At 45.7% G+C, this 27,615-nt stretch overlaps 1 protein-coding gene and 4 non-coding genes across 6 annotated transcripts; all 5 read right to left on the reverse strand.

The window, feature by feature from the left end:
- On the reverse strand, positions 1–27,270 carry LOC124018868 (transportin-2). Of its 2 annotated transcripts, XM_046334177.1 has the most exons (25): positions 27,115–27,270; positions 25,155–25,254; positions 24,240–24,315; positions 23,747–23,896; positions 22,884–22,990; positions 21,939–22,072; positions 21,477–21,558; positions 21,032–21,154; positions 20,798–20,916; positions 20,147–20,207; positions 19,250–19,421; positions 16,699–16,851; positions 11,489–11,714; positions 9,413–9,584; positions 8,916–9,002; positions 6,694–6,801; positions 3,287–3,445; positions 2,995–3,082; positions 2,697–2,795; positions 2,109–2,144; positions 1,559–1,654; positions 1,133–1,308; positions 745–819; positions 337–476; positions 1–144 (listed from the first exon to the last, which is right to left on the reverse strand). In XM_046334177.1, the coding sequence occupies exons 2-24, from the start codon at positions 25,251–25,253 to the stop codon at positions 369–371; spliced, it is 2,706 nt and encodes a 901-aa protein (XP_046190133.1). In that variant the 5' UTR covers position 25,254; positions 27,115–27,270; the 3' UTR covers positions 1–144; positions 337–368. The 2 variants fall into 2 exon arrangements, with proteins under 2 accessions (XP_046190133.1, XP_046190134.1); XM_046334178.1 differs by lacking the exon at positions 2,109–2,144.
- On the reverse strand, positions 16,383–16,453 carry LOC124018879. The gene has a single exon (XR_006835692.1). It is a non-coding gene; the product is annotated as a small nucleolar RNA SNORD41 (small nucleolar RNA).
- LOC124018878 lies at positions 20,349–20,419 on the reverse strand. Its single transcript, XR_006835691.1, has one exon. It is a non-coding gene; the product is annotated as a small nucleolar RNA SNORD41 (small nucleolar RNA).
- Positions 22,165–22,235, reverse strand: LOC124018881. The gene has a single exon (XR_006835694.1). It is a non-coding gene; the product is annotated as a small nucleolar RNA SNORD41 (small nucleolar RNA).
- LOC124018880 lies at positions 24,770–24,840 on the reverse strand. Its single transcript, XR_006835693.1, has one exon. It is a non-coding gene; the product is annotated as a small nucleolar RNA SNORD41 (small nucleolar RNA).
- Positions 27,271–27,615: the final 345 nt, after the last annotated feature.

Here is a 27,615-nt window from a genome sequence, read left to right on the forward strand (position 1 = left end):
CTCACAGAGACACACAGGGTCGTGGGACTTGTAGTCTGAATGGACAGGAGCCAGGGCCAGTCCCTCTCCTCCTGCCCCCACGATCAGGGCAGTGCAGTAACACAGATGGATGAGTTCCCCCAGTAACCCTCCCGTAGATTAAACCTGGAGAGGAGAAAGTGGGAAAGGGGGTGAGAGGAGGAAGAGGAGTGAATAAGAAGAGGGAATAGGAAGAGAAGGAGAAGAAACAATGTTTTTATTTATTCAGGTGAACAGAGAGAACTTGGACTAAACATAACATTAGGATTTGGGGAAGGGAAGCTGATCCTAGATCAGTTCTACCTAAAGTGTCATTACCTGACAGGCGTGTCCTGTGTCGGCGAGGGGAACTACACGCCATAGCAGGCCGACAGCCTCTCCTTCAGCAGAGGGGGGAATTGTTCTGAGAACTGCTGCCAGTTCTCCTCCCCCACCTGGTCCTTGAAGCCATGGAGGATCTACAAAAACAACAAAGCTTGTAAATCAAGGTGAGGTACATGGTCAGAGGACTTCAGCGACTGGCAAAGCTGCTTCTCTTTTGTTTTCTTAGCACCACACGTCTCAGAGTCTAAAATATCCACAAGATATGTTCAGATTTCGAATGTCTGTAGATAAAGATCATCACAGGCTGTGGAGAAAGAGGAGCACTAGGTCGACTTAGAACCCAAGTCTAGACCCTTCGTATTCTGAGGATCAAACATACGGGTGAGATTTGTTGAGGCTTACCTTGTAGAACATGTCTCTCAGATCGTCCTTAGGACTAACCCAGGAGGCCACAGCATCACAGAAGAAGATGAAGTCCTGAAGAGACACCAACGTTCATATGACAACATCCAACATTCATCCACATTCCCTTATCGCTCATTTAGCAGCCAATCATCCTTCAATGACACCAAACGCGCTAGGTTGGATACAATGTGTCTTCTCTCACCAGTTATCTGAGAGTCTAAATTACATCCACACTAGTTATTTAGATTTCAAATGTCTGTTTAGAGTTCATCATAGACAAGAGCAAAGAGGCAACACACTCAGGGAATAAAAATATAACAAGTCCCGGACCCAGTAAATACATGTTGCTGTGTGGAACGGTGTTCAGAAGCCCCTCCCCCCTCACCTGAACCACTCCAGCGGGGTTGACTCCAATCATCATGCAGATTCCACGGAACGCAGAGTCTTTCTCCTCATTGTCCCTGATGTTCCTCAACGATGTGCACCAGGGTCTGATAAACTGTTGCAGCATGGGAGACACCTCCTGTGGACACACGTAGCCCAGCCTGCCGATCGTAATGGCTGTCCCAAGTGAAACAGGAGTGATGATTTATGTGGCAATAACTACAGGGCCATAACAACAGGGTTTAGAACAATCACTTCCGTGTCAGAAGTGTTAGTCACACACTCAGACCTTAAACTTCCACATAGAATATTTCAGATTTCGAATGTCTGTTAGAGAGATCATCATAGGAGTGGACTGAAGCCTAAATAGTGGTTTTGTCTATGGGGGTGGGGGGGTTAAGCATGCGTGTCTGTGTGAGTACCATACCTGTATTCTCCAGGAGGGTCTTGGGTGTGTTAGGTCTGTTGATGATCTCCACCAGGTTGTTGAGGACCAGCCCAACATAGGGTTGCATGTCTGCTCCTACAGGCACCGAGGAAAACACCACAATCAACCAGCTGGAAATTATGGCATTGCTCGCCATACATGGGTTCAATTACTATTGGAAATCTTTCAGATATTTGGAGTATTTTCTCAAGCCTGCCTGGAGCAGCAAATGGACAGGGTCTGAACTTTAGGGACTTTTCTATTGATTCCTTTCTAACACAATCAAGCAGAGCTTAAGTATTTCAAATGATTTCAAATAGAATTTGAAGCCAGGTCTACAATCAATCCCCACATCAGCACTGTCAAGTATTCACTGTCATTTAGAGTATTTATAGTGTCATTACAATCATTCCTATCAAATCACCACTACCAACATGATTTACTGATGGAGTCAATCTGGTGAAGTTGCTACAAAAATAGGGTTCCCGTGATTTCTGGACAATTTCCCAAAATGGCCGCCACCTGTAAGCAATGGTTCCCCCTAGCTCACCTGAGCAATCTCCTTCATCCTTCTTGTCAGTTCTCCCTGTAGAGGTATTATAGCACAATGTCACTACACTGTACTACTGCTGGTTGGCCTGCCATGCTTGCACACACCTGCAGGCCTCACTGTTACAGAGTCCAATGGTAGCAGGACCCATCACTCAGGCATCTTGCAGCACACTGTAGTCAAGGGAGATTGGCTCACTCGTATGACAGAGGGTCATTGAGTTCATGGGTTATAGAGCAAGGGCAGCGAATCAAATCGGACATAGTTAGCTACATGCTCCATCCAAAAGACACCAAACCCTAGCATCACACACCGTAACACACGCGGCACCATAATCATCTGTGTGTTCGTCCCTATGTTGTGACCTCAGTCACACTCAGACCTTCAACTTCCACATAGAACATTTCAGACAGTCTGTTAATAGAGATCATCATAGGAGTGGCTGGTTGTCTGTGTGTGTTATTATGAGAGTTAGAGGGAGAGGAAAAGCAGACATAGTGAGAGACATTTTAGAGTGGTTGTGAGGTAAAGGGTGGGTGTGTAAGAAATGAAGACTGCAGTAAGGACACACAGCAAGCAGTAACTCACCCATCTGCATGGCGATCTCGCCAATGGCCCAGGTAGCATTGTTACACACAGAGATGAACTCTGGGTTCAGGTTTAGGCCCAGGATCGGCATGAACTCGGCTAGAGGGGAGAGACAGGTTTATATACAAACGCTAAACACAACTTGTCACACAATCACCGGTATACACACACTCCCACAAACACACAGGTTCATTAAACACACCAACATACAAATAATACATAAACTACTAGCCATTCCAACACACACCTCAGCACCAGTACCTTTTCATGAATGTCTTCACTACTATGGTTGACTCACCAATGCAGGGTTTGACATGAGGGAAGCAGGCCTTGGTCAGGTCACCCAGCAGGGCAAAGGAGCTCTGTCTCACCTCTGGCATAGGGTCCTGGAGGAACGCACAGTTAGTCTCAGACACATCTGGTTAAAACAACTATTTTGAACTTTTCTTGACACTCCAAAAGCAAGAAAATCAACTTCCAAAAAATTGCGAACGGCAACAAGCGATACGGCAACATATACTCCTTCAAGTTGACTAATTTCACATTTTCAAAATGGCCGCTGACAGTTGGCACTTGGGGGCCCGGTGTACCTGCATGCACTGGAAGAGCAGGGTCATGATGTTGCTGCGGGCCACCAGCTGGTCCACACTGCCCCCCAAGCCCTCGGCCAGGCCACTCAGCAGGTCCAGGGCCACAATCATGAAGTCCTTGTCAGGAGCTTCGTACTGGTCAGGGTGCTGGTTGTACATCTGGAGAGAGGAGACGGACAGAGAGTCAGTGGGTTTTTGGTCACAGTTAGGACATGGAGCCAAAACGTACCATTTGTTTAATAAACTGCTGAATAAACGCAGTTTACACTAACTCATGCTTTGTGGTGTAGAATACATTTGCAAGTAACATTTGTTTATAGTCTAAGTTACAATTCATATCTGAAACCAGGCTTCCATCCAAACCTTCATGTGTGTAAAGTACATGTCGGATAATAAAATCAGTCCCGACAGGCATGATGGAAAGAGAAAATGTGTCTGTCAACTTTCCAAATGTGGACAACAAAAAATACATTAAACAATGTGGAATCTTTTTGCTTCGGTAAAATGTATTATGCGAGAAATGGCGGTGGAACAACTTGTGTAAATATTGAAATAGCATCATACTGAAGGTATGTGTTCCCCCACTACGACACGATCAGACGCTTGACTGCAGTTTGAAAATGTAAACCGAGATCTACAGCTCAGATTTTTCTTAACCTCGACTTAAAAAACCTAAGCCTATGCAACATTAACCAATTAAATCAGTACTGTAGCAATGAGGTTTGTGTAGTAGGCTATAGGCCCAAAACATTATCACTGCATATTGGCTATGCTTGAATTACCCTGACAATTGTCTTATTATATATTTAAAATGTAGGTATATGCTCACACTGGTAATATATCACCTATTGTAATACTTGAGGCATAGCAAGGTTAGCATAATATGCGTTTGTTTTTCACTGGACTGATGGCCTGCATCTAATGGTCAGTCTGAGGGGAGGAAGGGAGTAGTGGTGAGGCTGCCATTCACCAGACTCACCATCTCTCCTCTCTACCTCCCTCCCTCCACTGAGAAGTGGACAGTCTGAGGGGAGGAAGGGAGTAGTGGTGAGGCTGCCATTCACCAGACTCACCATCTCTCCTCTCTACCTCCCTCCCTCCACTGAGAAGTGGACAGTCTGAGGGGAGGAAGGGAGTAGTGGTGAGGCTGCCATTCACCAGACTCACCATCTCTCCTCTCTACCTCCCTCCCTCCACTGAGAAGTGGACAGTCTGAGGGGAGGAAGGGAGTAGTGGTGAGGCTGCCATTCACCAGACTCACCATCTCTCCTCTCTACCTCCCTCCCTCCACTGAGAAGTGGACAGTCTGAGGGGAGGAAGGGAGTAGTGGTGAGGCTGCCATTCACCAGACTCACCATCTCTCCTCTCTACCTCCCTCCCTCCACTGAGAAGTGGACAGTCTGAGGGGAGGAAGGGAGTAGTGGTGAGGCTGCCATTCACCAGACTCACCATCTCTCCTCTCTACCTCCCTCCCTCCACTGAGAAGTGGACAGTCTGAGGGGAGGAAGGGAGTAGTGGTGAGGCTGCCATTCACCAGACTCACCATCTCTCCTCTCTACCTCCCTCCCTCCACTGAGAAGTGGACAGTCTGAGGGGAGGAAGGGAGTAGTGGTGAGGCTGCCATTCACCAGACTCACCATCTCTCCTCTCTACCTCCCTCCCTCCACTGAGAAGTGGACAGTCTGAGGGGAGGAAGGGAGTAGTGGTGAGGCTGCCATTCACCAGACTCACCATCTCTCCTCTCTACCTCCCTCCCTCCACTGAGAAGTAGACAGTCTTCCAGCTGATGGCCAAACTAAAGTCGCACTGCATTTTTTCTGCCTCATGCACCAATTTATAAAGTTAAATATTCCTTGATATTAAAAAATAAGCTGTTAATAAGAACAAGCTTATCGGAACACTTGGTTTCTAAAAGTTTTGAACAAAATGGTCACAGTGATGAATAACAGCTTAAACATGAACTTCCTCGTAATTTTTATTATATTTTAATTTGACCTTTATCTCACTTGGCAAGTCAGTTAAGAACAAATTCTTATTTTCAATGATGGCCTAGGAACAGTGGGTTATGGCTTGTAGTCACTATCGCTACAACTCCCGTACTGGTTCTGGAGAGACGAAGGTCGAAAGCCATGCATCCTCCGAAACACAACCCAACCAAGCCGCACTGCTTCTTAACACAGCCCCTAACCAAACCGGAAGCCAGCCGCCCAAATGTGTCGCAGGAAACACCGTGCACCTGACAACCTGGTTAGCGTGCACTGCGCTCGGCCCGCCACAGGAGTCGCTAGTGCGTGATCCCTACCAGCCAAACCCTCCCTAACCCGGATGACGCTAGGCCAATTGTGTGTCGCCCCACGGACCTCCCGGTCGCGACAGAGCCTGGGCGCGGACCTACATTCGCCGGTGGCACAGCTAGCGCTGCCATGCAGTGTCCTAGACCACTGCATCCTAGACCACTGCATCCTAGACCACTGCATCACCCGGGAGGCCCGGTACATGGAAATTGAACCACGACGTCATCACAGCCTTTAATTGAAATGTTTACATTTTATTCCTTTAGCAGAGCAACTTACGGGAGCAATTAGGGTTAAGTGCCTTGCTCAAGGGCACAGACTATTCACCAAGTCGGCTCGTTGATTCAAACCAGCCACCTTTCGTTTAGTGAACCCAACACTTTTAACCACTATGCTACCTACACGCAACAAGTCAACTGGATGGAACCATCTCATGTGGGAAAACGCACATAATGTTTTTATGGCACGTGCCGAATATTTGCATGAAAATCTGGTCGCCAATTGGAAGGAAACCTACCTATAGCTGGCTTATTTTGTAACAGTTTGCTGCTATACATTAACATGGTTCTTCACTGAAGGCATGTCTGGTGATTTAATGTGTATAAACTTTACTAGAGAGAGCAATAGTAATGGTGTCTTTTTGTAGGCACTAACTCCACCAGGCTAGCCTAGTGGTTAGAGCGTTGGATTAGTAACCGGAAGGTTGCAAGTTCAAACCCCCGAGCTGACAAGGTACAAATGTGTCGTTCTGCGCCTGAACAGGCAGTTAACCCGCTGTTCCTAGGCCGCCATTGAAAACACAAATTTGTTCTTTAATAAAGATAAAATTAAAATAAAAACCATGGCTCGTTGGACAAAGCCTATGGGAAAATGAATCATTTTTGGGGGATAAAAGCCAAAAATAAGGTCTCTGGTAAACACAGGCTTAGGAGATCTTATACATTTTGTTTTATGAGAATCTTCCACGAACGTCACTTCTTGTGAATTGAACTATTAATGCAATGAAAACAAGCACATAAAGGCTTCATAATTGTAATGAACCGACTGAGTTACCCGGGGTAACTCGTATCCAGTTTTTAGGATAACAAGCTGTCGTGCTCTATAGGTTCTTACCATGGCCTGAGCGAGGGTCTTCTGGACCAGGGTTACACAGCGCTGGTAGACAGGCTCACAGTAGGGCAGGAAGCCACTTTGCAGGGCCGTGGCCACTGACGACAGGCACTGGGGAGGCAAAGGGAGAGACAGGGTTAGTTTGGTGGGCGGGGGACAGAAACATCAAAAATACAGCCTGCATATCAACAGATCAAAGTAGTGTCCTGTCAGTGTGTCCTTTCCCTCTTCTGCACCGATCTTAAAGGGACAGTTCACAAATTTGAAGATGTTTTTTTTTATTTTTTATACCTAGGTAATATGAAAAGAAATATTCAAATTCTTAAAATTCCCTTTAAGAAATAGCATTATTTTGCTGTTCCTGTGATTTCATATCAACAAAAGGAATGGAGCGAGTTGATTTATAACTTCTCAGATAGAGAAGTCAGTCAGTCCCCGTTTAGATCTCATGAGCTAATGAATTTTTTTGCAAAATCACATCCAGACGTTAACATTTTTTAAATTAGTTTTTTTATAAACAAACCCAAGATCGACCAGAGCCTGTCATTTCCAATGGGAGGAAATCAATCATAGTGGGCAGAACAAGCAAGGAGGTGGGTAGCGCCAAGCACCAGCTAGTGAGATCCTATTGTCACATTCTTGTACATATTTGCATATTTTCACGAGGGAATGCCTACTCTGAAGTGAGTGTGTGCAATAAGTAAATTTGCTCTTGTACTCCTAAACACACATTTGTTTTACTTTGGCAACAGGTAAAGTCTCAAAAACACAGTCCAGTCTGTTACAGATTCTAGTTTTAGAAACCGAAAACTGTATGGAGATCAAATGTTGCGTCGATGAGAACATGTCAGACTAAATACATGTTGCTCCATCTTCTCCCACAGCCGGCAACTGGGCTTCCTCTCATCATATCTGGTACGTTGATGAGAACATGTCAGACTAAATACATGTTGCTCCATCTTCTCCCACGGCCGGCCACTGTGCTTCCTCTCATCATATCTGGTACGTTGATGAGAACATGTCAGACTAAATACATGTTGCTCCATCTTCTCCCACAGCCGGCCACTGGGCTTCCTCTCATCATATCTGGTACGTTGATAAGAACATGTCAGACTAAATACATGTTGCTCCATCTTCTCCCACGGCCGGCCACTGGGCTTCCTCTCATCATATCTGGTACGTTGATGAGAACATGTCAGACTAAATACATGTTGCTCCATCTTCTCCCACGGCCGGCCACTGGGCTTCCTCTCATCATATCTGGTACGTTGATGAGAACATGTTCAGACTAAATACATGTTGCTCCATCTTCTCCCACGGCCGGCCACTGGGCTTCCTCTCATCATATCTGGTACGTTGATGAGAACATGTCAGACTAAATACATGTTGCTCCATCTTCTCCCACGGCCGGCCACTGGGCTTCCTCTCATCATATCTGGTACGTTGATGAGAACATGTCAGACTAAATACATGTTGCTCCATCTTCTCCCACGGCCGGCCACTGGGCTTCCTCTCATCATATCTGGTACGGAGTTGAAACGCCAAGCGGATGCTTCACACTGATACATCCAGTGAAATATCAGTCTGTTCTATCCAACGCTTCGATCCTTAAGATGTGTGGTACAATAAGATGTGCAGTATAATACAGACCATTGGAAGCACAACAGTCACCCGTTTCCATTGTTATGCTTTGAGTGGCTCTAAGAGCTAAAGATCATTTTAAAAATCAATAAAAAATGACCTACAACAAAAAACCAGCCTAATGCCCGATCTCCGGCACCAGTTATTTGTCAGCTGAAGAGGTTAAGGAGACCAGTCCTACCAATATGCTGCTGTGGATCAGAAAACGATCTCTAATTAGCATCATATATGTTCAGATGAGAACATGTCATCACTTCCACAGCAGCAGCTAAACGCAAAGTCTTTCTGCAGTCTCTGGAAACACACACACACACACACACACACACACACACACACTAGCAACAGCCTACAAGCCACTTAAGGAGTTCTAGGCTTTTCCCCAACATACCAGATTGTCCTTCAGCAGAATGTCATTATTTTTGGTCTCTGGCTCACGAGACTAGCAACAGCCCTGAAGCAATGACGGCAAATACCACAAAATCAAAACTAAGAATGATCCACCTCGTGATGCACCAAACATGGTTGTATATAATGTATATTATAATGTATATACTAATGTATATATGTATATAATAATGTATAACCTCCAGAAGTGGAAAGAGATCCTTGTCCTCGTCCTTCAGCTCATTCCATTTGGCAATGAGGGGAGGCATCAGCTTCTGGATGTACTCCTGTAGCGGCAGAGAGGAGACAGTCATTATACAGTCCAGTAATATTGTGTCTCCTCACCATAAAGATGAAACCTGTGTAAACCAACCAGGGTGAGGTTGTGACGTAGCGACACGTAGCGATGATTTATATACGTGTCTTCTCTCACTAAACAACCTCAGACTGTAAAATACATCCACACTGGTGATTCAGATTTCCAATGTCTGTTTAGAATTCATCATAGAGGACAGCAGAGAGGCATAAAGATGAACCTATGAAAAGTAACCAAGGAGGTTGTGATACAGCAACATCGCACCACAACAGAGGATGTTGTACATCATAAGGCGGTAAGGAGTTGTTGGCCATGAAGCTGATCCAGCTTGCTGATGTTTCTAAGTGCTAGTTTGCTAACTAAGTGAAAATCCAGACTCACAGGCTGGTTGAGATGGTGTCCTACGGAGTCGGCGAGCGTTCCGATGGCGTCGTAGAGGATGAGCAGGTTCTTGTGCTGGTACTTGCCGAAGGCGAACACCAGCGTGTCCAGGATGAAGCTGAGGTAGGGCACCAGCTCTGTACACGCTTCCTCCTCCAGGGTGGCAAACGCACTGAGGGACGCAAAGGCCAATGGGTCAGAGTACGAGAATGGACACGTCACACACAGACATTAATACAGTGGACACTCAATAACATCTGCTTTAACTTCTTGGTGACAGGGGGGGCAGTATTGAGTAGCTTGGATGAATAAGGTGCCCAGAGTAAACTGCCTGCTACTCTGTCCCAGATGCTTATAATATATGCATAGTATTAGTTGTATTGGATAGAAAACACTGAAGTTTCTAAAACTGTTTGAATGATGTCTGTGAGTATAACAGAACTCATATGGAAGGTGAAAACCCGAGAAAAAAATCCAAACAGGAAGTGGAAAATCTGAGGCTTGTAGTTTTTTTTAAAGATCAGACCCTATTGGAGATAGTGGGATATTGGTTCTGTTGCATTTCCTAAGGCGTCCACTAGATGTCAACCGTCTTTAGAAACTGGTTTGAGGCTTCTACTGTGAAGTGGGACTGAATGAGTCAGGTGTCTGGCAGAGAGTCACGCGCTGGTCACTCACATTCCACATGAGGTATCTCCGTTCCATTGCTTTTCTACAGACATAGGAATCCTCCGGTTGGAACATTATTGAAGATTTATGATAAAAAACATCCTAAAGATGGATTCTATACTTAGTTTGAAATGTTTCTACAACCTGTAGTATAACTTTTTGAACTTCTCGTCCGACGTTCGGCTGGACCTGAACGCGTTTGGATTTGTGTACTAAACGCCCTAACAAAAGAAGCTATTTGGACATAAATTATGGACATAATCGAACAAATCAAACATTTATGGTGGAACTGGGATTTCTGGGAGTGCATTCTGATGAAGATCAAAGGTACGTGAATATTTATAACGCTATTTCTGACTAATGTTGACTACCCAATATGGCGGATATCTTTTTGGCTGCTTTGTGGGTCTGAACGCTGTACTCAGATTATGGCATGGTCAGCTTTATCCGTAAAGTTTTTTTGAAATCTGACACAGCGGTTTCATTAAGGAGACGTAATATTGTATTTTCATCAACATTTATGATGAGTATTTCTGTAAATTGTTGTGGCTCTATGCAAAATCACTGAGTGTTTTAGAACTACTGAATGTAACGCGCCAATGTAAAATTAGATTGTTTGATATAAATATGAGCTTTAGCGAACAAAACAAACATGTATTATGTAACATGAAGTCCTATGAGTGTCATCTGACGAAGAACATCAAAGGTCAGTTATTAATTTTATCTCTATTTGTGCTTTTTGTGACTCCACTCTTTGGCTGGAAAAATGGCTGACTTCCTGTGACTTGGTGGAAACCTAACAATCGTTTGTGGTGCTTTCGCTGTAAAGCCTATTTGAAATCGGACACTGTGGCTGGATTAATGAGAATTTTATCTATAAAATGGTGTAAAATACTTGTATGCTTGATGAATTTTAATTATGAGTATGCTTGATGAATTTTAATTATGAGATTTTTGTTGTTTTGAATTTGGGACCCTGCACTTTCACTGGCTGTTGGCGAGGTGGGACGTTACCGTCCCACATTTCCCAGAGGTTAACGACCAAGCTGGCCTATACACAGCCCTTTAGGAGACCAGTCCTACCAATATTCTGCTGTAGATCAGAAAACGATCTCAAATTAGCATCATATGTTCAGGTGAGAAACATGTCATCATTTCCACAGCAGAAGTCAAATGCCCAGTCATACTGCAGTCTCTGAACACACACCCCATCTTGAGCGTTTAAATTGAGCTTGCCTTGAGTGCCAGGGTTGAACTTTTGGGACTATTCCATTGGTTCCATCACAGCAGGCAAGCTCAATCAAGCACAGCTTAATTAATTGGGACGGTGGGGGGGGCAGGTCTGACTGTCATAGCTGAAACACATTGACAATAGCAAACGGACACTCCCACACACACAGTACACACCTGCAGGCGGCCTCCTGCACCCTCTTGTTGCCGTCCAGTATCCTCTTAAGCAGCTCGGTCATCAGGGGTTTGAGGTGGGAGTCTGGGGGCTGGCTGACCACCCAGTGGGCGTAGCGGGACAGGGTCCAGCAGGCGATGGAGCGCACCAGGGCCTTCTTGTCACACAGGCATGCAATGAGGTGGGGGAGGAGCTCCGGGAGGTAGGGCACCATGCCCTGCATACAGCCTGGAGAGGAGGGGTTAGAGAGAGTGTTTTTGTCACAGACACAGGATGAGGTGGGGGGAGTTCTGGGAGGTAAAGCACAACAATGCATGGAATTTTACATTACCTTTTATGACGCTGTTTTAATATTTGGTTTGTGATTGGGGGTAGGGAGGGTATGAGGTCAAAGCACATATTGGAGATAAAACCTAAATATTAAGTGATCAGTTTAACCATGACACATTGTCTTTCCCTGGTGTATTTGTGAAGAGATTCAATTGAATATTGCCATCTGTGTATCGCTTAGGCAACATTCAATTCCTCTTTTCATGTCGATAAAGTTGGATAGAATTTGAATCTAGCTAGCCTGAGGCAACAGTAGCCTGACAACACTCAATTGTTGGCCAAGTCTATTATCAACACAAAGCCACGTGAAGGACAGCCAGTCATCTGGCTTAGTGTTTATACCTTTTAATATAAAATATACTCTGATGGAATCCAATTAGTGTACATCCTATTAGTGACGTGTTAACTGGGTCAGCGCAGCGGAAAATTTATGGCATTACACCTACTCTGCATTAGGACACGTCTCCCTCACTGTCAACATCTGCTGTCTGCCGATATTAGTGTGTTACTGACTAACAGACAGGGGTCATAAAGGGCTGAAGAATGAGAGAGAGACAGTAGAGCCAAATCACAGTGGGAGAGAGAGAGAGACAGTAGAGCCAAATCACAGTGGAGAGAGAGAGAGACAGTAGAGCCAAATCACAGTGGAGAGAGAGAGAGACAGTAGAGCCAAATCACAGTGAGAGAGAGAGAGAGACAGTAGAGCCAAATCACAGTGGAGAGAGAGAGAGACAGTAGAGCCAAATCACAGTGGAGAGAGAGAGAGACAGTAGAGCCAAATCACAGTGGAGAGAGACAGAGACAGTAGAGCCAAATCACAGTGGAGAGAGACAGACAGTAGAGCCAAATCACAGTGGAGAGAGAGAGAGACAGTAGAGCCAAATCACAGTGGAGAGAGACAGAGACAGTAGAGCCAAATCACAGTGGAGAGAGAGACAGTAGAGCCAAATCACAGTGGAGAGAGAGACAGTAGAGCCAAATCACAGTGGAGAGAGAGACAGTAGAGCCAAATCACAGTGGAGAGAGAGACAGTAGAGCCAAATCACAGTGGAGAGAGAGAGAGACAGTAGAGCCAAATCATAGTGGAGAGAGAGAGAAAGTGTAGCCAAATCACAGTGGAGAGAGAAACAGTAGAGCCAAATCACAGTGGAGAGAGAGACAATAGAGCAGCCACTGACAAAAAGGACCGACAGCACCACTGCTAAGTCAATCTGAACTGATCTAACGCAACAAGGAACTAGACCAGACATGGGCAAACTACGGCAAATCCAGTGGAGAGAGGCCACATACGGCAACCCGTTAGGCTTTTTAATCCGGCCCGCCGAACTTGTCCAAATTATAGTAAAACCTCATTTTTTCCCCTTTCCCTGCAATGCCCACGTTTCCCCAATAGATGGCGCACTCAAAACACATTGACCGTTGTTGGAGTGGCGCGTATCTCTTTATTTCACTTTAATTTTCACTTCGTTTCACGTCACCATTAAGCCCTTCTGTGAAAATGAGCGGACCAAAGAGAAGGAAAGTGGACAGCGAATGCCGAGTGTTTAATAAGGAGTGGACAACAAAATACTTCTTCACTGAAGTCCGATCAACTGCTGTATGTCTGATAAGCCAAGAAGCTGTTGCGGTTTTCAAAGAGTACAATATCAGCCGTCACTTTGCCACGAAGCATGCAAACTATGCTAGCAAGCAGTCAACACAAGAACGGGCGGCTACTACTCAGAGGTTGGCAGCTAATTTACAGAGTCAACAGAACTTTTTCACCGACAAACTGCAATTCAAGAGTCAAGTACCAAGGCAAGTTATTTGCTGGCATTCAAATTAGCAAAGGCTAGCAAGCCTTTCTCCGAAGGCGAGTTTTGAAAGAGTGCATGGTAGAGACAGCAGGTCTCTTGTGTCCGGAGAGCAAAGCCAAGTTTGAAAAAATCAGTTTAGCACGCAGGACAGTGACTCGCCGCGTGGAACTGATTGACGAAGATATAGTCAGCGAGTTAAACAAAAAGGCGGAGTCCTTTAAGTTATATTCACTAGCACTGGATGAAAGTAACGACATAAAAGACACTGCTCAGCTCCTAATTTTTATCCGAGAGATTAACGACAGTTGAGATAACGGAGGAGCTTTTGAGCATGGAATCACTGAAAGGGAAAACGCGAGGAGAGGACTTATGAACAGGTGTCTGCTGTCATCGAGAGAATGAAGCTACCTTGGAGTAAACTTGCCAATGTCACCACGGATGGATCGCCAAATTTAACTGGAAAAAACATCGGGCTGCTGAAAAGAATCTAGGATAAAGTGAAAGAAGAAAACCCTGACCAGGATGTTATTTTACTTCACTGCATCATTCATCAGGAGTCTCTGTGTAAGTCTGTATTGCAGCTTAATCACGTCGTGGATCAAGTTGTAAAACTTGTTAACTTCATACGAGCAAGGGGACTTAATCATCGTCAGTTCATTACGTTCCTGGAAGAAACTAATGCGGATCACCAGGACCTAATTTACCACTCTCGCGTCCGCTGGTTAAGTTTGGGGAAAGTGTTTCAACGAGTCTGGGAGCTCAAAGACGAGATTCGCTCATTTTTTTATTTAATGGGGAAATCCGAAGAATTCCCAGAGCTGAGCGACAAACTGGCTTTGTGACTTTGCGTTTGCTGAAGACTGATCGATCTTCAGTCTGACTCCGTCTCAAAGGAGAAGTTCAAGTCTCTTAAACTGAATGACTTTTACGCTTCACTTAACGAGACCGCGTTACCAAACCTCCGGAGGACGGCGCAGAAGATGCTGGTGTTGTTTGGCTCGACCTACGTGTGTGAGCAGACGTTTAGCGTCATGAAAATCAACAAAGCCCATCACAGATCCAAGTTAACTGACCAACACCTCAGATCTGTCCTGAGAATTGCCACAACAAAACTAACTCCAGACTTTGATGCACTGGCAAAAAAGGGAGACCAACAACACTGTTCCCACTGAAATGGTGAGTTTTTCTGCTGCGTTATGAAAAAATGCATATGGAAAGTTTGGAAGTGCGTCTTTTAATTAAGAGCAATGCGCATTTACGCACAGCAGCGGTACAGTAGCTTAATTAACACGCCGCACATCGCTCTTAATTTAAATTTACATTTTCAGCTGCAGGTAGGATATTTAATACAGCCTATGTCTGTGTGCTTGGCAACGATACACGTGTACTGTTTGCGCGTGAAGGCGAGGGCGTCCGTGGCGAGTTTGTAGAGCGCGCGGTCAGGACAATCCATCCATGATTTTGCGGAGTTTAACACAAGTAGATATTATTGAGCTTGAGTATTTCGTTGTGTAATAATATGTTTTGAATGTTGAAAGTGATTCCATTTTTCAATAAATGTTGATTTCTTTAACTTTGCACCTTCGATTGAAACTTATTAAAAACAGACGCAATCTTGATAAATCACAGTGCGTATGTTATTTTAATCTATTTACATTTCCTCCTCCCAGTATCTGCGAAATAGTATGTAAATGCCATATCTTGCATATTCCTTGAGACAAATTTATTAACTGATAAGGGCTATTTTTCACATTTGAAAGACAGTTAATAAATTGGGTTGTAGTGTTCTTACTGTGCTATGAGGTTTGCACACACTACATTTAATGCTTTAGTATATCCGGCCCAAACACTCCCTCCAAATGCTCCTGGCCCGGCCCCTCTGTCAAATTTTAGAACCCATTGTGGCCCGCGAGTCAATAAGTTTGCCCACCTCTGAACTAGACTGATATTAGAGACTAGCAGAGAGCCCGCAGGGACAGAGAGAGCAGTGTTCATTTCATTGACACCTATTTTTCAGTGGCAAGACAAGATGATAACTGACAAAACAGACCCAGAAAACACTACAATTCACCAAAATTATTTTTCATTTACGTTGATGAAAACGAGACTAAATACTGACAACAATTACTTGTTTTTTACCTGCTGCAGAGTAATGTGTTTTTCTGCCAATAGGGCTATTGGGAAGAAAATCATGTGATAGGATGTTATGCAGAACGATATGTTGGTAGGACAAGGCTATGTATGTTTGTGCACATGGAAGTCAGTGATGTGTGTTCACTATCGGTTAATGAGGCATGAAAAATGTGATGACTAAAATAGGACTACATTATAAAGACATTTAGTGGACTAAAATTGCCCACTATTTCAGTAATTTTAACAATAGCTACACTACATCATTATTCAAATGACAAAAATGTGACTAATATTTTAGTCAAAATGACTAAGACTAGATTTAAAAAGAGTGGCAAAATGATCAGAGTAGAAGTCTGACTGTAGGAGACCTCTGGATTAGACAGAGTAGAGAAGTCTGACTGTAGGAAACCTCTGGATCAGACAGAGTAGAGAAGTCTGACTGTAGGAGACCTGGATCAGACTGGATTAGGAGACCTCTGGACAGCAGATAGAGAAGTCTGACTGAAGGAAACCTCTGGATCAGACAGAGTAGAGAAGTCTGACTGTAGGAGACCTCTGGATCAGACAGAGTAGAGAAGTCTGACTGTAGGAGACCTCTGGATCAGACAGAGTAGAGAAGTCTAACTGTAGGAGACCTCTGGATCAGACAGTATGAATACTAACACCATCATTAACAGTCAGGAGTTACATAGAATGCATCATATCCAGAGAGACAGTCAACTCTCAATGGAGTGAGAGAGGAGAAAGAACCACTGTACTGAACGTCATAGGAGAGCGAGAAGAGAGCAGAGCAACAGAGCAGAGAGTAGCATACAGAGAGAGATCTGATAGAGATGGTGCCAAGAGAGAAAGAGTCCAAAATATGGAGAGGGAGACACACATAAGGAGAGAGACTGAGCAAGAGATCTATGTGAAGTGTCAACAGTGTGATTGATTGATTTCCTAGTCCTTACCCTCAGCGATGGCCCCCAGCACCAGGATGCCAGACTCCTTGGTGACCCAGTCAGGGGAGAAGAGAAGGCCCTTGAGCAGGGGCAGCAGGTGAGGCAGCAGCTCGTCTCGGAACACATTGGCCAGCACATCCAGCGCTGCCGCCGAACACTTGCCTACGGGGAGATAAGAGGGACAAACCTTTAAAGGGATAGTTCACTCAAACTCTGCACCGAAGTGCTCTATGTTGAAAACTTGACTGCAGGGATTGTATTAACAGTGGACTAATGAACAAAATACTAAAGACTGTTTTAGAGTGAACGAGCCATTTAATACTCTTTTCACACTACTGAATCTGGGCCACGTTGTACAGGTCTAACCAGTAACAGATTCTCCAAATAAAACAAAGGTGTTGAAGGAGACCAGTCCTACCAATATGCTGCTGTGGATCAGAAAACGATCTCTAATTAGCATCATATATGTTCAGATGAGAACATGTCATCACTTCCACAGCAGCAGCTAAACACAAAGTCATTCTGCAGTCTCTAAACACACACACACTAGCAACAGCCTACCAGCCACTTAAGGAGTTCAAGGTTTCTCCACAACAAGTCAGATTGTCCTTCACCAGAATGTCATTGATGTTGGCGTCTGGCTGACGAGACTAGCAACAGCCCTGAAGCAATGACACAGCAATTTCCATAAAATAATGTCTAAGAATTATCCACCTTGTAATCTAGTTATGGAACCGGTAAAAAGCTAAATCATTTGGGTAAAGGCTACGTGAAATAACACTCATATACAGAATACCACTTCCATGTTGTTTTAGTTCTATAGACACCATTGTGATAACAGGGGTCTTCCACCGTTCTGGTGCATCTCTGCAATACCACTTCCATGTTGTTTTATTTCTATAGACACCATTGTGATAACAGGGGTCTTCCACCGTTCTGGTGCATCTCTGCAATACCACTTCCATGTTGTTTTAGTTCTATAGACACCATTGTGATAACAGGGGCTTCCACTGTTCTGGTGCATCTCTGCAATACCACTTCCATGTTGTTTTAGTTCTATAGACACCATTGTGATAACAGGGGTCTTCCACTGTTCTGGTGCATCTCTGCATGCCAATCGCTCCATTTCCAGACAGCAGCAGGGAGCATCACTGATGTCATCACTACTCTGGCTGTTCAGGGTTCACACTGTCCAATCCGCACCTCCAGCTCTACTGCTAATGAGACGCTGGGGAGCAGTGCACTAACAGTGGAGAGAGCAGCCAAACAGGGAAGTACCGGAGTCAGTGCTGGCAGGATGGTGTGAGAACTTTGTCATTGTTCCAAAGGAATGACTATCAAATGTATATTACGCCGTTTAGACCCACGTAGAGCCCGCAGCAGGCAAGACCCACGTAGAGCCCGCAGCAGGCAAGACCCACGTAGAGCCCGCAGCAGGCAAGACCCACGTAGAGCCCGCAGCAGGCAAGACCCACGTAGAGCCCGCAGCAGGCAAGACTCACGTCCAAAGAGCCCGCAGCAGGCAAGACCCACGTAGAGCCCGCAGCAGGCAAGACCCACGTAGAGCCCGCAGCAGGCAAGACTCACGTAGAGCCCGCAGCAGGCAAGACTCACGTAGAGCCCGCAGCAGGCAAGACTCACGTAGAGCCCGCAGCAGGCAAGACTCACGTAGAGCCCGCAGCAGGCAAGACTCACGTAGAGCCCGCAGCAGGCAAGACTCACGTAGAGCCCGCAGCAGGCAAGACTCACGTAGAGCCCGCAGCAGGCAAGACTCACGTAGAGCCCGCAGCAGGCAAGACTCACGTAGAGCCCGCAGCAGGCAAGACTCACGTAGAGCCCGCAGCAGGCAAGACTCACGTAGAGCCCGCAGCAGGCAAGACTCACGTAGAGCCCGCAGCAGGCAAGACTCACGTAGAGCCCGCAGCAGGCAAGACTCACGTAGAGCCCGCAGCAGGCAAGACTCACGCAGCAGAGCCCGTAGAGCAGGCAAGACTCACGTAGAGCCCGCAGCAGGCAAGACTCACGTAGAGCCCGCAGCAGGCAAGACTCACGTAGAGCCCGCAGCAGGCAAGACTCACGTAGAGCCCGCAGCAGGCAAGACTCACGTAGAGCCCGCAGCAGGCAAGACTCACGTAGAGCCCGCAGCAGGCAAGACTCACGTAGAGCCCGCAGCAGGCAAGACTCACGTAGAGCCCGCAGCAGGCAAGACTCACGTAGAGCCCGCAGCAGGCAAGACTCACGTAGAGCCTGCAGCAGGCAAGACTCACGTAGAGCCTGCAGCAGGCAAGACTCACGTAGAGCCTGCAGCAGGCAAGACTCACGTAGAGCCTGCAGCAGGCAAGACTCACGTAGAGCCTGCAGCAGGCAAGACTCACGTAGAGCCTGCAGCAGGCAAGACTCACGTAGAAGCATGCAGCAGGCAAGACTCACATAGAAGCATGCAGCAGACACAACCCTCCTGCTCCTTTCATCTACCGTATCAATGTGTTTCCTCTAAGGCATCTCCACCCTGGCTGCGGTGGTTTCAGTAACTGTCGGCTTTAAGTCAAGTCCAACTCACGTAGGTTCCAGTCAGATAATGTATCGTCATCATCATCGTCGTCTTCATCGATGTCCTCTCCCTCCTCGCCCTCTCCGCCCTCGTGCTGCAGGGTGACGGTGCGGGACTTGTGGAAGCGGGGCTTGATGTCCTGCTCACTGTCTGGCACAGCCTCGTCCTCCTCCACATCACCCTGGAGAGAGAGAGATGCATCATTGCTGTGTGTTTTATTTTTCTGGTCCGAGGTCTGTGCTGTGAAACATGACAGCATGCATAAGAGATGGCTATACAGCACAACAATATCTGGGATCAGGCTAATATTTAATAACTTAGGCCAAATGCGGTTTCAGTTCAGGAGGCTAAGACATTCTCACTCTAAAAAGCACGCTGAACCATGGACATATGGACACAGCTTAGTGCCAGAAACAGCCAGAAGGGTATTAATGCAGTCAAATGAGTAACTGTGACTTCATGACCGAGGACTAGGAGTCAGAGTAAGGAGTGCCGGCAGGGGAAATCTCCTCTGGGTTAGCCTGGGTGTTGTGTTGTGGAACTGGGAATGTGTGGACAGTTGACCGAGGGAAAAACTGTGCTACAGTATTAACTGGCATTAACCAGATACAACACTTAGGTCAGAGAGCACGAATACGTCAAACATCAGTCGAGTCTCAAGCATAAAGCTGCCATCACACCAAGATCACCAGTAAGAAGAGAGGGTGGGAGGAAAGACTTCTGGGTCATGTTCATTCAGCACACAACTGAACAAATGGTCCGAAACAGGGAGGTACTGTCTTGACTGGTCCTTTTCGTTTCCCCGTTGCAAAACGTTTTGCTCGTGTGCCCTAATGAACACAACCCTGGTGGGGGGAAATAGTTGTGGTGTCATCATTCACACCCAGAACTGAGAGACAGGCTCACCTTCAGCAGGATAATGTCTATCTCAGAGTACTTCATGCCGTTCACCAGGATAGGAATGAGCCTACAGGAGGAGACAGAAAAGACACCATTAGTCAAGCCGTCTTCCTACTGTTGGTCAATCAGCAACACTGCAGTTCTTGGTTCCATATAATAATGGATTGAAGTTACAGAGCGTCAGATGTGGCAAGTGGGCTGCAGCTGTCTGGATCAGACAGTATGAATACAACAGGCATCACTGACCATCACAGTTAATGTGTTATGCATCATATCCAGACAGCATGGGAAGGGCAGAGGTTAAACTTCATGAGATGTCTGTACTGCAGCTAGCCAACCCTTTAACTGTCGTCAACATTCTGTTCCTCTGAACATCACACCTAATAGGTCATGAGATGTCTGTACTGCAGCTAGCCAACCCTTTAACTGTCGTCAACATTCTGTTCCTCTGAACATCACACCTAATAGAACACAGTGAAGTGTGTAAACAGAATTAAACACTAGGAAGTATAGGACCTCTATGGGAATGTTACTCTTACATGATGTACTATTGACTAACCTCTGTCCCCCTCTACACCTCTGACCTGACTGTCCCCACGCTCTCTACATCACGTCCAGGTGATGCTGTATGTTACAGGTATGTTTAGGATTACTCACTGCACCAGGTGTCCAGAGAGCACCTCTTTACAGATGGGCTGCTCAGCCAAGGTGAGCCAGAACTCACAGGCCTCCAGAGAAACATTCTCATCCGGGTCCTGTGTGCGCTGCAGCATGTACTGGTAGGGGAGAGATAGACACAGCAGTGTCAGGGATTGGATGATGGGGTATGACATTAGTGTCGGACATGCTGATTGGTCAGTGGGAGAGTAAATAAGGAAGTGGTTGTCTCACCTGTATGATGCTGTGCATGTGAGGGATTAGCCGGTCGATACGGACCTCCAGCAGCATGACCAGAGCCCGGCACACGTTCTTCCTCACCTCAGAGTCCTCGTCTGTAGCCAGCGCAAACAGGCTCTGAGAGACAGAGACACGAAGAGAGAGAGAGACCAGAGAAGAAAATGAGACAGATGTCAGTCTTGAATCTACAGTTACCCTCAACACCATTGATCACAGTACACACCATTGTCTAGACGATGGACATGTAAGAGGCTGTAGAGTCTGGATTAGACCGTATGAATACAACAAGCATCAATAACCATCACTGTCAAGGTGTTCTGCAACATAGCCAGATGAGCAGATCAGTGTTCTTCAGCGTCACCACCATAGAAGTAGAACTACTAGAATGGGAATAGCCCATTGCTATGGTCAACAGTGTTGTGCGTTGCCTGATGCTCACCTCTATGAAGGTGTCGATGTTGTCCATCAGGGCCTGGGCTCTGCCGATGATGAACTGGTTCACACAGGCGATGGCATGAGATCTACAGGCAGAGAGAATAGCACCATGAGTAACAGAGTTTTACAAAGGGAGCAAATTAATGTCTTTGAAAACAGTGGGATAGTAGGTGGAAACATTTTGAAAATGACAAAAGTTCCACGCAACGACCTAAGCTGGTCCAATAAGAACACAGATGTGTAATCCGGTGCAAAACGTTTTGCTATGGTGTGCTATGCTCTACTGCACAACAGTGAGAACAGAGAAACAACCAGTGGCGTCTGGTTGTAGCCTGTTCCCAGATATGTTTGTGCTGTCTTGCCAACACCTAGTCACTGGCATAACAATGAACATAGGTGTTGGCAAGACAGCACAAAGTGATCTGGGACCAGGACAGTCTGGAGGTACAGGGGACCTGGGACTGGCCTGATCTTAGGGCTGCAGTGCTTAAAGAACTGCAGGAACTTGGGGATCATGATGTTGAGCGGGCGGTTGAGTGCGTCGCTCTCCAACAGCTCCGATGAGTCCTCGCAGATCTTCTGCAGGGCTCCAAACGAACCCTGATCAAGAGAACACACGCAGACAGACTGAGTCAAACTCAGAGCAACAGAGGGGAATGAAGTAGGATGATTGGAGGCAATAGGCTACAGGTCTGGATCAGACAGTATGAATACAACAAGCATCACTGGCAATCACTGTCAAGGTGTTCTGCATCATATCCAGATGGCATGGGATGTGGAGAGAACGCTACTGAAACATTTACAGGTAGAGAGCGGTAAAGGAGAAGGGATATGAAGATGGAAGGAAGAAAAAAGGGACAGGAAATGAGGAGAAAGAATGTGACAGGAAATGAGGGGAAAGAGTGTGACAGGAAATGAGGGGAAAGAGTGTGACAGGAAATGAGGGGAAAGAGTGTGACAGGGAATGAGGGGAAAGAGTGTGACTGGAAATGAGGGGAAAGAGTGTGACAGGGAATGAGGGGAAAGAGGGTGACAGGGAATGAGGGGAAAGAGGGTGACAGGGAATGAGGGGAAAGAGGGTGACAGGGAATGAGGGTGACAGGGAATGAGGGGAAAGAGGGTGACAGGGAATGATGGGAAAGAGGGTGACAGGGAATGAGGGGAAGAGGGTGACAGGGAATGAGGGGAAAGAGGGTGACAGGGAATGAGGGGAAAGAGGGTGACAGGGAATGAGGGGAAAGAGGGTGACAGGGAATGAGGGGAAAGAGTGTGACAGGAAATGAGGGGAAAAGAGAAAAGCCAGGGAGGACAAAAAAATGAAAGAAAAATGAAGGGTGACAGACGAAGGAGGAAGAGAAAGGGGGAGAGGCTAGAAAAAGATGTGAGTGTGTGGTAGGTAGGTAGCTCTGACCTCACAGGTGTTGTAGTCCTCAGAGTTGAGCAGGTTACACAGCTGGGGCAGCAGCTCTGGCCAGGTCTGCAGCTCCCCTTTAGAAGTGATTGTGGTGATCAGGATACCTGCGAGAGAGGGATGAAGAAAGAGGTTAGGAACCAACAATCAATCATAGGGTGGTCTGGTCTTAATACTCTCTTGGAAGGGACACTGCCATTCTCACTGGGCACGTTCATTTTGCATTGCCCAGTGACTAGGGTGGGCGGAGTTTACACATTTTAGACCATTCCATTGGTCCTTACGTGAAATCTCCACCCATTCAGGGCACCAGGCAAAGCAAAACGTTTGAGCCCACTGATCTGGAAGAGCGTCTGCTAAATGACTTAAATGTAAATGTAAGTGGACAGGTGAACGTAAACCCTCCTGAAGGCTTCCACCTATGCTGTCTTGTCAGACCAGATGTAGGGAAACAGGGATGTACAAGAGATTTAAGGAATCCAGAGACCTCTGGATCTGACAGAGAAATGCTAACACCATCATTAACAGTCAGGATTTATAAAGAATGCATCATATCCAGAGGGCAGGATAGGGGGGTGAGACACATTTATTTTTGGGGAGATGAGGTGAAGATACAGTTGAAGTCATAAGTTTACCAAATACATTTAAACTCAGTTTTTCACAATTCCTGACATTGAATTCCAACTTCAACTGTAGCTACTAAAGGGAGAGACAGCTAGAAAAATTAGCCACATTAAAGCCACAGGACAGCAGTTACCTGAGACAATGACACAGATGTAACGCATGTCAAGACCCCACCCCAACTCACCCACCCACCCAGAGCTCACACAGACACACACACACAGACACACACACTGACTCACCGATAGTGGCGCGGATGAGGGGCGACGGGTCGCCTATGTTGTTGAGGCATTCCTGCTTGATGAAGTCAGCCACGGCCGGGGGGAAGTTCTGGTAGTGGGCCTTCACATTGTTCTTCAGGATCAGACCACTCAGAGAACGAGTGGGTTCATCTGGAGAGGGAGAGCAGGAGAGGATGAGGTGCGGGGAGGAAAGGATGAGGTTGGGGGGGAGAAGGAAGGAATGATGAGGTCATGGGGTAGAGGAAGAAAAGAAGAATGTCAGAGATGCAGACGAAGGCCACAGCAACGTGCATTCAGAATGACACGCAGCAGCCTAGAGAACCACTAATAACAAGGCTAGCAGATAATGACGGCATGCTGACCAAAGAATGGAAACAGACAAAGAAACCCAAAAGGACTTTTTGAGCTCAGAAGTAATGTGTCCTAATGAACACGACTCAGGCTACCAGATGCTCAACTAGAACATATAAACTCAGACAGACAGGGCTCTCACCTTCAGTTTTCAGTCTTGTGAGCACAAAGATTAGATAGTTGTTGAAGTCAGGGAACTGGTTGAGCTGTTCAAGTTTCTGACAGAGCGGTTAAGGGAAATGTGACATCACAGACATCTCACATGATGCTCAACTCAAACAAATAACTAGGGACTACTTTCACTGCAGCACTAATCTACGGGTGACATTTAGACAGAGGAAAAATACCACTTGTTGAAATACTAAGTGAGGCGCTTATTTCATAAGTTAGGAATGCAACGGATCTGTGATTTCATCACATACCGGCTAAGTTCAATTCTAAAGCTACAGAAATGGTTTCCGCACCTTTGTATAGGTTGTACCATATGAACAGTTTTGAAATAACTGCTGTTATAAGTAGCGTTACCCATGGTCCCTAATGAGGACAAGGGTTTAAGTAAGTAATAAATTGGCCAGTGGGAGTTATGGATTGGAGGGTTAAGATTATATGCGATCCTAACAGAGGCTAAATCTATAGGACCAGACAGAGTAGAGAAGTCTCTGTAGGAGACCTCTGGATCAGACAGTATGAATACTAACACCATCATTAACAGTCAGGAGTTACATAGAATGCATCATATCCAGAGGGGAGGACAGTCCGCGTGACTGTCTTATAACACCATCTCCACTTTAATACACTGTCAATACAGGCCCCATAGACAGATCAATGCCAACTGAACTAGATGCAATAATCATAGAATAATATGCCATTTAGCAAGCGCTTTTATCCTAAGCGACTTACAGTATTGTGTGCATATATTTTACGTATGGGTGGTCCCAGGAATCTAACCAACTATACTGGTGTTGCAAGCGCAATGCTCTACCAACTGAGGACCACAGAAGTACCACTGCCATTCCACTAACCCCACCCTCCAGTCAGTGTCTGTACATGAGGATACTTGTTGCACTGCTCTCTGTGTGGCCGTGTTGGGGGACTGGGAGTCCTTGAGGAGCTGGAGGACCTGCTGGAGTCCCTGTTCGTCCGGCTGCCACTCCATCCTGCATGGGGAGCACACACACAAAGTTACAGATATTGGAATTATGTCCCCAGTTACTGATAAAAGATACTACACAAGGAAAAGTAGAGATAGAGTTATACTAGAAAAGAGTCAGTCTGCAGGGACAGAGAGAGTATAGGAATATGACTGTATGAGAGACCTCTGGAACAGACTGCATGAATACTAACACCATCATTAAGTTATGCATTTTAAGTGTGCATCATATCCTGTGGGTCAAGTGGTCTCAGAATTCTACAGTAAAGTTAGTGTAAATAGCATTGCCAAAATGAGACAGGGTTGCATCATACATGGCACCCTATTACTTACTGGTACATTACTTTTGACCATGGCCCATACAGGTCTGACCAACATGGTGCACCATGGGGAATTAAGGTGCAATTAGGGAAGTAACCATGGGCTGACTGACCTTTCTATAGTTTAAATAATGTATGAGGGTTTATAAACAGATGCTTCTGTGGTGTGGCACAGATTGGCACTGAGATATATGACAAAACAAATCAATAGATTTATATGTAAATCTAAAAAACAGGCTACAAAATCTACATGCTCTTGCAGACAGATTCCCAAATTGAACATTAAGGAATTCTATGATTAAAATATCGACTGCCAGACTAAACGCCATGTGCTGACTAATGATTTGGAATTCCGTGGCATTATGCGATTGAAGGTGAGCCATGCACATGGCCAGAGCAGGGCAACAAAAAAAGCGCCATTTGCACTCGTTGCCAGGAGCATAAGCTTGCTTCTACCCGGAAACGGGGCTATAAGGCTGTGCAAACAGAGCACAAAATCTGTGGGAGCTGGAGTTTAAATTTGGAATCAGATTGTGGCAAATAAAACGAGGCGATGCTCTACTTTAGACGAGGAGTAAAATATCTCCGTGACCCAGCTTAACCGCCCTAATCCTGCCCCACCCCCACGACACCGGGTTCCCTTCTGCCGGTGTGCTGCAATATAGTTAGTGATCCTTGGACTTGGGCGACTTGAAACAATTGCCGCCCTACAACTTTCTTTAGACACAACACAAGTAACGCTAACAAGCGGATATTAAACACCAAAAACGATCTGATAGTGGGAAGTTTAACAAACTGGACAACCATCCGACTAACGTTGGCTCTATGGTTATATTAATTCCGACGTTCTAACTATAACTAGTCACGAAAAAAACAAAGTACTGGCCATCCGGTAGCTATTCGGATCAACGCCACTGAAATTAACCCTTCTCACCACGGCAGTCCCCGGCTTCAGCCACACAAATGCAGTAAAAAAAAGGCCAAGTATGCGGCCTCGACACTACCAAGGAGTACAAAGATGGGTTAGTTAGCTAACGCTATAAAACTAAGGCAGTCGATATATTATTCGATTTAACATGGCAGAGAATTAACACCGACTGAGAAGTAATCTAAACAAAGTTACTAGCTCCTAAGTTTGGCTAGCTACTCTACTGCTAAACATGGCTACAAACGTTGACCAAACTAAATAATAACATATCTTTCCAAATTTGGCCAGTGGGATACTTTGATTTTGTTAGTAGCCAACTTCACAAGAATCCATAGCTAAATCCCATCGAGTATCGACAAACGGTAAATTCGTTGATGTTGCGATTTCTTGCTAGTGTGGCCCAATGCATTCATGTGCTCTCGCTAGCTAATAAGCTAACGTTAGCTAGCTCACTAGCCCGAAATTGTCAGTTTGTTAGCTAGCTAATGCTAACTAAGCTATTTCGACTCCCAACGCTTAACGTTACCTGCTTGCTAATGTGACCAATTATTCAGATATCAATCATATTTCGTCTTATTTTATTTAATATACTTAGATAAACACATTACACGCTACGTACAATGTTGATTTGTAGACTGAAGTTTCTCGACGGGGAAGCTTCTTTCTCGTGCTCGTCCTCTCTTGTACTACAGGTTTGAAATGAACACGCCGATTCTGTCGGACCCACTGACCCTTTCCGGTTTCCGTTCACTTTCTTCTTCTTTGGTGGGGTTTAACGGCGGTTGGCATCCGATATGTTGCATTACCGCAACCAACTGAACCGGAGAATAAAGTCATTATACTTTGTGATATAACAAATACAAATTATCCCGCTAATTTTTAATCCTACTCATAAAAAGAAATACCATCCCATTCCGTTAATTTAACCTGATCTAATCAACACCAGGCCAACGGCCTGGGAGTACAGGACACTACCATTCAACACCCCATTTAACTCTTCTGCAGTAAAATATTGTAATCCCAAATACTTCTCCATAACTGCAACAGCAACACTTGTTTCTGTGACTTTACGTTCCATACCCAGGTGGTGAGGGTAGGTAACAACATCTCCACCCCGCTG

Source organism: Oncorhynchus gorbuscha, unplaced genomic scaffold (assembly GCF_021184085.1).
Source record: "Oncorhynchus gorbuscha isolate QuinsamMale2020 ecotype Even-year unplaced genomic scaffold, OgorEven_v1.0 Un_scaffold_585, whole genome shotgun sequence".
Taxonomy (NCBI): Eukaryota; Metazoa; Chordata; class Actinopteri; order Salmoniformes; family Salmonidae; genus Oncorhynchus; species Oncorhynchus gorbuscha.